Source organism: Aquarana catesbeiana, linkage group LG11 (genome assembly GCF_042186555.1).
Source record: "Aquarana catesbeiana isolate 2022-GZ linkage group LG11, ASM4218655v1, whole genome shotgun sequence".
Classification (NCBI taxonomy): Eukaryota; Metazoa; Chordata; class Amphibia; order Anura; family Ranidae; genus Aquarana; species Aquarana catesbeiana.
In genome coordinates this window covers 164,437,413-164,449,635 of record NC_133334.1, presented here as the reverse complement: position 1 = coordinate 164,449,635, position 12,223 = coordinate 164,437,413, and the positions used below count along the sequence as shown (strand labels likewise).

The following is a 12,223-nucleotide window of genomic DNA, read 5'->3' as shown; positions in this document are numbered from 1 at the left end:
AAAGCTCTTTTCTTATTATTTATAGCTTTTTTTAACTTTGGCTGTGAGCTGCATAGGTTTTATTTTTAGACGTATTGCCCATTGGAATATACTTTGCAGTGAATTGGCATATCATATTTTTGAAGAATTCCCATTTCTGTTCTGTGTTCATCGATGCTGATATTCCCTCCCAGTCTAATGCCCTATACACACGATCGGACATTGATCGGACATTCTGACAACAAAATCCATGAATTTTTTCCGAAAGGATGTTGGCTCAAACTTGTCTTGCATACACACAGTCGCACAAAGTTGTAGGAAAATCGGATCGTTCTGAATGCGGTGACCTAAAACACGTACGTCGGGACTATAAACGGGGCAGTAGCCAATAGCTTTCATCTCTTAATTTATTCTGAGCATGTGTGGCACTTTGTGCATCGGATTTGTGTACACACAATTGGAATTTAACTGATCGGATTTTGTTGTTGGAAAATTTCATAGCCTGCTCTCAAACTTTGTGTGTCGGAAATTCCCGACGGAAAAAGTCAGATGGAGCCCACACACAATCGGAATTTCCGACAACACAATCCGATCGCACTTTTTCCGTCGGAAAATCTGACCGTGTGTACAGGGCATAAGTCTTGGAGAGCAGCGCTCATCTTTTATTTCAATATTGGTAATAAGCTCTGCATAGTTTGTGATTACCAGGTCCAGCTGAGCATCATTCCTAGTCAGGGCCTCAATAAACTGGACCGTAAAATTGTCTTGTAATAGGTTTATAAATGTCTGCCCTTTAACTGTTCCAGCAGTGCCATTATTCCAGTCTATTTGCCTCCAGCTGTTACATGTGTTACCAGATCTATCCCAAACTTTACTTTGAGGAATGCTGTACATGAGGATAATGCTAACTGTATCCTAAGATGTTTACTGAAGTAGTGACTCTCAACATACAGTAATTCTATTATTCCAGAGTCTTATAGAGATTATGCTATCCAGCCACATGTTACCCTTACTGAGTAACACAGAGATTGATGTAAAAAGTTCATTTTTGTGCATCTTTCAAAACCATACTCTTTAGTCTCCATATTTTTTGCCATCCTAAAACCTGTTTTTCATTCTGCATTGTATGCAGATTTTCTGCAATCCTAAACCTGTTCTGCATTTATTGCTTTCACATCGGCACCTGTTTAATAAACTGCATGTTGCAATTACTCCCTGTCTAATTATTCAAAAAATTCCCTATTTTATTAAAGTAATACCCTGGCACTGGCATCCTTATATGAAGCCTTATATTCTTGTAATACTGTAAAATAATTTAAGTGCACTACTTAAACTTTGCTTGGACTGCAAAAAAGAAAAAAATCTGCACAATAAATGGTTAATTGAAGATTTTATCCTGAATAATTAATGTATCTGTAAGTTTGTTCTTTAATTTGTGTATATTAATAATGTTGTAATGTTCTATTTTTGTAATATATTGCAATGCAATGGTTAAATTGCTGTATACTTTCTGATTGACTTTGTGATCTACCTTGGTGCATTTGTATAGGCAAGTGTATGTATAGGTAAACCATTTTTTGGTTTTAAATAAAGTAGGGAAGTATTTAAACTCTATCAAGTTATTAGTTGCAGTCTATGTCCCACTGGGAAGATTTACCCCCACTTTTGTCCAGGAGATGACAGTCTTCAGGGTGTCAACAGGAAATAAGATGTTGGATGTGTATAGAGAGGCACCTGGTAAGCTGCTGCTAACAAAGCAAACAGAATATTGGCATGCATTAAAAAGAGGATCAACTCCAGAGATAAACCGATAATTCTCCTGCTCTACAAGACTCTGGCACACCTAGTGTATGCTGTATTGGGCACCAGTCCTCAGGAAGGATGTACTAGAAATGGAGCGAGTACAAAGAAGTGCAACAAAGCTAATAAAGGGTCTGGAAGATGTTAATTATGAGGAAAAGTTGCGAGCGCTGAACTTATTCTCTCTGGAGAAGAGACGCTTGAGAGGGGAAATGATTTCAATTTACAAATACCGTACTGGTGACCCCACAATAGGGATGCGGAAGGGAGTTTAACAAAACACGTAGCCACTCATTAAAATTAGAAGAAAAGAGGTTTAACCTTTAAACTACGCAGAGGGCCCTCTAAAGAGGGCTCTTTAGAGAATTCCCTTCCAGAGGTGGTGGTATCAGCGGGGAGCATTGATAGTTTCAAAAAACTATTAGATAAGCACCTGAACGACCACAACATACAGGGATATACAATGTAATACTAACATATAATCACATAGGTTGGACTTGATGGACTTGTGTCTTTTTTCAACCTCACCTACTATGTAACTATGTAACTTATAGGACTTTTTGAAATATTTAATAGTTAAGAGCATCAAATACATCCAGCATGTTTTAGGGCAAAAAGCCTCCCCTTCTTTAATGCTTGAGCAGTCGATGGTAGTAGAATTATGACAGAATGCACTAGGGTACCTGTGTTAAGGCTTGATGAAGACTATTGTCTCTTTTGTATCTGGTTTTCCCCCCGTACACCTCTCAAAAGGTATTGATTAGCGAGGCTCCCTTTGTCATTATCAGAGAGGTAGCTGTCTAGGACCAGAAAATTATCCACCCTCATTGTATTTTTAACACGGATTTGCTTCTTTGAAGGAAACACACCTTACGTTATATCCATCAGAACCAATTTTCACTTAGGCTCAGCATTGTCATACACACATAAAACAGGAAATAAGAGGAATTGTCCACAAAGTGAGGGGAAATGTCATCTTAGACAGTTATCAACAGGATTTTTGTCCTTTTGGAAAATTTATGGTCATTTCTTCTCTGGTGACAACTCTAAAGTGTGATCAGTACATTGGTGGAGCATTCCCTTTTATATTTTCCACTTTATATACAGGAGTGAGCTGTGTGAAGAGAGAGCTTTACTCTTAAGAGGGAAGTGTACACACTTTTAACTGTAGTGCACCAGTGTTGAGCACAATACACTGACCTGTGGGAAAGGTCAAAGAGCAATATATAGGTATAGGTTCTGGTATATTTGGAGTCAACATCAGAGGCTGAGGAATATGTGGAAAGTGTGGAAAATAAAGGGGATATATGACTCCAGCAGGAAGGCATAAAAAACAACTAGTTTCCATATGCCCCTTAAAGGGGAAGGCACATCTTAACCTGTTATTCATGGGCCAAACTTCAAGGTGAAAGTCTGTTGTGACTGGTGGTGGTCTCACACACGTGGAGTCACATGTTTGATATTCAAATATTGTGGAACACAAAGCATTGAACACAAGATTTTGATTGAAGTGGGACTTTTATTTGTTCTGGACACAACTGTTTTATGTAATGAACAAGTTGGTGTTACATATGAACAGTACATAACTTTGTTTTGTTTTTATTGGTGCATAGATTGAGTTTGTACAGTTTGTGGTTTATATGTTGTTTAGGATATAACATTGGTATCTGCAGCACTGCAATCACATATTATAAAAGTATTTGCTGGTGTGTGGGAGCACAAGATATTGCAAGTGCAGCAAAATTGGTCATGTGGTCACATTACATAGAAGATTGCACAGGGGTTTTTGTTCACTTTAATTTATATATACATATAGATATCTATATATATATCTATCTATCTATGTATATATATATATATATATATATATATATATATATATATATATATATATATATTAAAGTGAACAAAAACCCCTGTGCAATCTTATATGTATAAAACAGCCCTGACCCATTGAGGCATGGTCACCAAAGTAACATCCACATGAATGGCAGGACCCAAGGTTTCCCAGCAGAATATTGCCCAAGACATCACACTGCCTCTGCCAACTTGCCTTCTTATACTGCATCCTAGTGCCATCTCTTCCCCAGGTAAGTGACACACACTCACCTGGCCATCCACATGATGTAAAAGAAAATGTGATTCATCAGACCAGGCCACCTTCTTCCATTGCTCCGTAGTCCAGTTCTGATGTTTATGTGACCATTGTAGAAGCTTTTGGCTGTGGACCTGGGTCATCATGGGCTTCACAGCCCTATATACAACAAACTGCCCATTTTTTCTGCTTTCGCCACATTAACTTCATGGACAACATGTTCACTTGCTGCCTATGATATCCCACCAATTTTCAGTTGCCATTGTAATGAGATATACCTTTTACCTGTCAGTGGTCATACTGTTATGGCTGATCGGTGTATATATACTGTTTATTGTATTTTAAACACCAAACTTCATATCTTCAGATGCTGTAAATATTAGTAATCTGCATGCTTAAAACTTCTAATTCATGAAGCTAATTACTTATATCTCTTCTATCTCTTTTGTAAGTTTGTTGTGATCACTAGTATTGTGACCCACAGTCCTCTTTCATATGATGACTACAACTTTCCTCCATGGGCTAATCGGACTGGATGGGCCATTGCATTGTCATCCATGCTTCTGGTCCCCATCTATTCTGTCTACAAATTCTTCACTGTGCCTGGGACCTTTGAACAGGTAAATTTAGCATTTTCATAAATCTAAGTTGTGTTATTTTGCTGTGTGTAAAGCCATAATACCTGAGGGTTACGAAAATCTAAAAAAAGATTATTTGAGTATTTTTTTCTGCACTCAACCTCACTTAACAAAACTGAAATTTTAGTTAGGGCTATTACAAAGATCACCCCTCCCCCAGCCCATGTGGTCCAATAGATCTACAAACTCAGGAGTAAATCAATACAAATGAATCCTCCAACAGTACAGTGTAGTACAAACAGATCAAAAATGTCAATCAGTCTATGGATATATCTATCTGCTGTGTGTAGAAGGGGTACTTCAGTAACAAAAAACTCTCTAACACTAAAAGACATCCGATGCAGCCAGGTGGTGAGGAGTAGGAGCTCCAGACACATGTAAACCAGAAAGAAAACAACACAATAAAAGTAAGCCTACAGTGTGGCAAGTTAAAATAGAAAACAATATAAGAAGCATTCACAAGAGCCAATACAGACTGGTGGTATAGTGGTGTCTCCACCTGCCATGGTCAGAGCTGTCAGCCATGGGGTTCCTAGAAGAGGTGAACACTTCAGTGTAAGGGAACAATAAGTCAGCCCTCCATTCCAGCCATCAGTCATTAGAACCACCCAACACAGTGCCTTCTCTCCTGCAGCCTAAAAGAGGATGGGTGTACAGGAAAATGCATTCATCTATTCCAGGATCCCGGAGGCTGACAGCTCTGACCATAGCACCCGGCTGTGTTGACTCTTGTGATATAGTTTTATAGTTTTTCTTAAATAAATCTCCATTGTCCACTATAGGCATCCTGGCACTATGTTTTTCACAAATAATAAATTCATACATTTATTACATTTTTTTTTAAACCTCAAAATTGCATCACATTTTAGCTGAGCATGGCTTATTTATAAGTCCACAATATGTTTAGCAATACATTTTACATTGTTTCAAAGTAAGTTGTTGGCCTTCCCACCCTACTTTGAAACACTTATGCCCTTTATTGTATTCATGCTAGATGGTTTCCAAATTTTTTCATGGCAATAGTAGGGAGAATCTCAACGATTCATACATGATGCATTTTGTGGGTTCCAAATATCCCACTTCATTCTGCTCTCTGAAACTGCACAAAAAAAAGCATGAGTCTGCATACAATAAATAGATTATATTATAAGAGTTCATACAATTTACTATATATAGAGTGATAGAGAGAGAGAGAGAGAGAGAGAGAGAGAGAGAGAGAGAGAGAAAAGAGGGAGAGAAGGAAGATCCCCTACAGGTATACTGTGATTTTCCGCCCCATAATCAGCACAGGATTATAAGCTGCCAAAGGCAGAAAAACTAGACAGGCTGGAGTGAATCTTCTCTTGAGGGCGAGCCATGTCCATGACGTGTACTTTGATAGGACTAGGCCTGCCCATGCACAGCTGTATAACCCTATGCACCTACTCCAGGATTGGCTAAAGCCTGAGGAGATGACCCCTGTTCAGATTGTGGAGTGGTTCGCCTTGGACGGGTTTCTGCAAGGACTTGGGTGGCCCAGTCAGGGTCCCAATCCCAGGATAAAATGGTTGCTACAGTCAAATAATATAAGGGAGAAACCGTAGTGTAAGTGTAATAATACAAAGCACCATGTTTAAAAGGAGGTTAACAACCCCTTTGATAAAGTCGGAAAGACGAAATCGATCAGGGAACGATCTCATGGCGTATTGAATAGATCTACATATACTGCGCTCTAATGTCCAGCATAGTTTTTGGGAAGGATTTGTACTGAGCGGCTCACTGGTTTACAGTGTCTCCCGTGCAGCTTTTTGGTATTTCCGATCCATTTTCGTTCCTTTGGCTGAACACTGTCAGCTTGGAAACCTGACACTAAGTCACTGGATGAGAGGATATTGACGGCAGTTATGTGAAACAGCAAGGTTTTTTTATGTACAACTTGGACAACACAAATCTTTATTAAATCCTTTGGAAAATAGTACTACTCTATGTGGAGCCTGTCTTTTTTTCCTTATATATGATATGCTGATGATGTGGATTTCCAAGCTCGTGAATGCTTATTATCTGCAACTTTGTGGGGAGTTTGAACCCCAGAGGGGCATGTGGAGCACGGGTTTTAATACGGTGATTGGTGCACTATCCGACCATCTCCACTTCTTTATTCACTTATGAAGCTAGCCACGAACTTTACTTTCACGTTTATCCACTTGTCAGTTCTGCGATTTAACGTTTAGCGACTTTATGTGCATTTACCCTATATGCTGTTGTATCTCATATTCATTCACTTTATTTTACTGCAGGCCACCATAAACAATGCCCAAATTACCCTGATTAATCTATATGCCCCTAACATGCGCCAACGCTCATTTTTTTGGATTCCACCAATAAGGCCCGCAAATGCTCATTTATCCTCTCTTTATTACTGACAGAAATCTTTTTGATGCCTGGAGATGTTTACATGGGAACGAAAGGGATTATACATTCTTTTTTAAACCACAACATTCTTACTCAAAGATTGATCTGTTCCTTGTAGATAACTTACTTTACAGCACATTTCTAAGACGGAGATAGACTCTATTACTTGACCTGACAATGCTCCTGTCTCCCTTAAAATTTTTGTATCCCTGTTCAAAAAGAATATGTCTTTTTGACGTTTAAACGCCTCTCTTCTTACAAACCATAGATACAAGGAGCAGATCAAACAAGAACTAGTTTCTTTCTTCCAGCTGAATGCGACAGAGGACATAAATAACTATGTTTTATGGAATGTGCACAGGACCGCCATGAGAGGCATTCTGATTAAGCTGAGTGCGTTTGAGAAAAGGAGGAGAGCCAAAGAGATCTTGGATCTATTGACTCAGATTCAAACTCTAGAACAACAGCTTAAAAAAAAACACTAGACGTGACCACAGCTCAAACTCTTGACAAATTTAGGCAAAATCTTGCCAACTGTCTTCTTAGACAACACAAACATTCCTTAAAAAGTCCAAACTAAATTTTTACACCCAAGCAAATAAATCAGGCACCCTGCTAGCCAGGCAACTTAAACAATCTATGAGGAAACCCAGTGTAACCTCCCTTGATGACCCCAAAAAAGGAACTATCCATTAGAAATGGCCAATGACTTTAGCAAATTTTATTCTTTTTTATATAACCTTCCAGATGCACCAGACTTCCAACCCCCTTCAGAGAGTTATATAAAAGTCTTTTTGGAGGCGATTAAGCATCCCTCTCTGTCCCCTTCACAACAAACCTCGCTAGCAACACCTTTTACTACTGAGGAAGTGCTGAAAGCCATCCACACTCTACCTGCCAATAAATCTCCTGGCCCGGATGGGTATAGTAATGAATACTATAAGGCATTCCCAGATATCTTGTCCCCATACATCAGTGCAGTGGCAAACCAAGCAGCACAAACCGGCTCTTTCCCCAAAGAAACCTTGGAAGCACTTATCGTAGCAATACCTAAACCAGGGAGACCACCCTCAAACCCAGCAAACTTTAGGCCTATCTCACTATTAAACAGCAACATCAAAATTTACGCCAAATTGTTAGCTAACAGACTCCAACCCCTAATAGCCACTCTGGTACACCCAGATCAGGTGGGGTTCATTAATGGACGTCAAGCCCCCAATAGCACCAGAAGATTCATTAACTTGATTCAATGGGCAGAGTATCACCAGACGCCTTCTCTGATCCTTTCTTTGGACGCAGAGAAGGCATTTGATCGGGTACAAACAAGTTCTGAATAAATGTGGGCTCACTGCACCCTTTGGACAAGCCATTCTAGCCTTGTACTCTAATCCATATGCTAAAGTATGACTATCCAGTATGTTGTCAGACCCATTCACCATCACAAACGGCACCAGGCAGGGATACCCACTATCCCCTCTCATATTCGCACTAGTTGGCAGAGTCCATCCATGCTTGTTCAGCAATAAAAGGCCTAATAATTGGACAGGAGGAGCATACAATCGGGTTATATGCAGATGACATTCTACTTGCCCTAACAGACCCCCTCTCCTCGATCCCTGATCTCCAACACATTTTAAATGAGTTTGGATCAATATCAATGTATAAAGTAAATGAGTCTAAATCCTTTATGCTGCCACTACAACTTTCCCCATCTTTACAAAATCAAGTCTCATCGGGCTCCTCCTTCCTTCAGCCATGAAGTTATGGAAACATGAATTAGGAGCTGCATTCACAACACAACATTGGCGACAAACCCTTCAACAACTCAAGAAAATGTCCTGCTGCATATCCCACTGGGAAACAACTTTCAAAGTCATACACAGATGGTACCTCACACCACAAATATTAGCAAACCGTTACCCTGGCGCCCAATCCCCATTATGCTGGAGGAAATGCGGGTGCATATGATCCATTAGCCACATCTGGTGGTACTGCCCAAAAATTGCAGCTTTCTGGACAGAAAGACACACCTCTATTGCCTCTATTACAGGAGTAACTCGTCCAATGACGCCAGAATTAGCTCTTTTTGGCATCGGAGTGGATAAATGGTCAAGAAAGCTCCAAATCTTCGCCACTCACATGCTAATTCCTGGCAGGAGATCTCTGGCCAGTGCCCGTAAGTCAGACCGTGCTCCATTTCTTCATACAGTTATAAACTTTTTAAACACCCATGCTACCTTTGAGCAAATTTTTGCGTGGATACAAGGCAAAACGGCCTCCTTTGAAGAAAATTGGGTGTCCTGGACCCTAGATGACTGAAGCACGACTAGGCCTTTATAAAACCGTTCAAGCTCCCTTCACTCCTGACCCGAATTTGACACTCATCTACATGGGACAAGCCATTCTTATTTTCCCTCTACATTGTGTTGCATATCTCTACCACCAAGATGCAGATGTAATATAATGCTTAACGGTACTTCTTTTTCATGTTGTTGGTGTGTATATATATATATATATATATATATATATATATATATTATATGCCTCTTTCCTTCATCACTATTTCATCCCCCCATCCTCGTTCTATCTTCTCCCTCACCTTACCACCCCACCCCATATTCCATATGTTGGTAATTTAATGCCTCCCCTTGCTATAATCAATCTCCTATTGGTGACCGCTGGCATTATGTATCCATTATGTGTCTTGACTGTTGCTATGTACAAAAATACTTTCAATAAAGAATGATAATTAAAAAAAAAAAAAGTAATGCATATGTAAAGCAGTAAGCCTCGCTGTGGGATATCCATTTGGATAGCTGTGTTTGTGCAGTCCTGGATCTTGGCCGCACTGGGAATCTGGATCCCGGCCAAATCTGGGGTGGATATTTGATTCCCCCATTGTGTTATGAATTATGATTTGTTGTACAGATTAAAGAGAACAATTACAGTATGTAATTGAACAACTGGTGGTACCCCAGCCTTTCAGGCTCAAACAGTTGTGCAGCATACTTGGCTCATGCTCTTGTGCTTGAGAGTCACCTCAGTGCAGCTTAAACTTAGTAATGGGGTTTTCAGTGGTTGTACTGGTTTAGAGTGTACAGAGAAATTAAGGGAGCAAAATCACAGGGATCATTTGAGATAGCTGAAAAGATAGGACAGGTTAACAAAGAGGTCTACCAGCCCAGAAACAGAAAACCCTACCAGATCGATCGTGTTAATCTGATTAAACTCTAGAAGGAAAGAAAGGTTTTTACAGTCAGATAGAAAGTTCAGGAAGACCTCAACGGTCAGGTTAAAAAGGAAGGCATTGCAGAAACCCTTTCCTCTTCTCAAAATGGGAGTCCTGGGAATTCTTACAGAGAAATCAAGACATTTTCTTAACCACTTCAATATTGGACAATTTTCCCCCTTCAAGGGGGGAAATGTCAGGACATTACAAATATCCCCCAAATGACCCCTTTTTGCAAAGTAGACAGCTCAAGTTATTTAGTAAGAGGCATGGCAAGTTTTTTTAAGTTGTCTTTTTTTGTCATGTTTTGGAAAATTAATAAATAAATAAAATGTTCACTTTTTTTTTTTTTTAACATATTGTCACCAGTGCAGTACAGTGTCATAACATAACTGGTGTGGCGGGGATCAGGGACAATGACTGGTGACAGTACAAAAAAAAATAATAATATTACAATTTTTCTTAACACACTGTGACGAGAGCAATATAATGTTACCATAACATTGCACTACTCTGGAGATGGATATTTTTGTTTTTTACACATTATGAATTTCATTGCTATAAGCAAGTATTTTACTGAACAAAACTGATTCCTTCAATTTGTTTTGTTCTGATTAGCTGTGATTGGCCAGAGCTAATCATATGGTACAAATGGCTGTGATTGACCCTGTCTGTGCCATGTGATCACATTGACCAATCACAGCTAGCAACACAATTGTACACAATAGATGGCATGAAAGGAAGCCATCCATTGTTTACAATTGTCATGTGATCTACTGTGATTGGTCACAGTGGTTACATGGTACCGACAGCAAGCACTGATCAGTCATCAACACAGCCGGTGACAGATTGTGCCACTGCGTGGCCCCGCCTTCTGAAAGGAAGTCATATGACATCCAGTCAGAAGGACGAAAGGGCCTCCGGGTCGTCAATCAGCTATGGGCCAGGCAGGAAGGTGTTTTAAATCTGCTGGGTCTGACTAATATAATTGAGCCTTACCACATACCTGAAGCCCACTGTAAAATTGTATTTGCAGAGCTTAGAAGTTTGTAGGATTTTGGTATCATTAAGGAGTCCTCAAGTAGTTGGTCAAGTCCTACAGACCTAATGCCCAAGCCAAAGCCAAATGAAACCATGTGGTTCTGTAATGATTTTTGTAAGTTAAATAAAGTCTCAAAACTGGACATATATCCAATGCTCCAGGTAGATGATTGATTGAAAGATTAAGAGCAGTCTGGTACATTACTACTCTTGATCTACCAAAGGGTTACTTGTAGATTCCACTCTCCCAAGAAGCTAAGGAAAAGATGCATTTACCACATCAGAGGGGTTATGGCAGTATGCCAGCATGCCATTTGGATTGCACAGAGCTGCAGCCACTTTTCAGCGAGCCATGGACAAAGTCCTGAGACCCCAAAGAATTCCCTGGAGCTTACCTTGACGACTTCATCATCTTTAGTTATGACAGGGAAAGTCATTTAAAAAGGTCCAGTTAATCCTAGATGTCCCCCTGAAAGGTAGGGTTCACATGGAGCCCAGAAAAAAGCAAAACTGGGTTAGAGAATGCCCCTATTTGGGGTATGTTCTAGGCATAGGCATGATCAAACCCCAAGTGAACAAGAAAAAAATATGTGTGCATGAGTACATCTATGCTATGATATCTTTTACTTAAGGTTCTAAATATCCCCAGTGACCGTGACTGCCACTGTTCATCAATCACCTGTGTTAGGTATTGAAATCTGCAGGCTATTACCAATACACAGCGCTGTCACCTCTTTTGCACAATATCTTTCTCCACTTATTAATAAATTATCCAAACCTCTAATAAAAAATGCAAACAATCTCGTTAGTAACAAAAAAGTGCTCAAAAAAGTATAATGCAGGTCTCTAGTGAGTAGCAAGTCCCATTCATTAAATGTAAAGTGCTCTTGCCAAAATAGTTCATAAGTGCTGTGTGATATTACATGCAACCTTCTCTGTGCTCCATGTAAAACAATATGTGCTTTTCTCCACACTCACCAAAAAAAGCAATTGACCGTATGCTGTGCATCAATGAGTACTGTTGTATTGCTGAAATTATTCTACGCTATG

The 12,223-nt window shown here is 39.6% G+C and overlaps 1 protein-coding gene across 1 annotated transcript in view; it reads left to right on the top strand.

Moving 5' to 3' along the window:
• SLC6A2 (solute carrier family 6 member 2) overlaps positions 1-12,223 on the top strand; it is a 1,144,495-nt gene that overhangs the window by 1,018,924 nt on the left and 113,348 nt on the right. Inside the window, exon 13 of the mRNA XM_073605017.1 lies at positions 4,327-4,494. Within this exon, the coding sequence (XP_073461118.1) occupies positions 4,327-4,494 (168 nt within the window). The remainder of the gene's footprint in view (positions 1-4,326; positions 4,495-12,223) is intronic.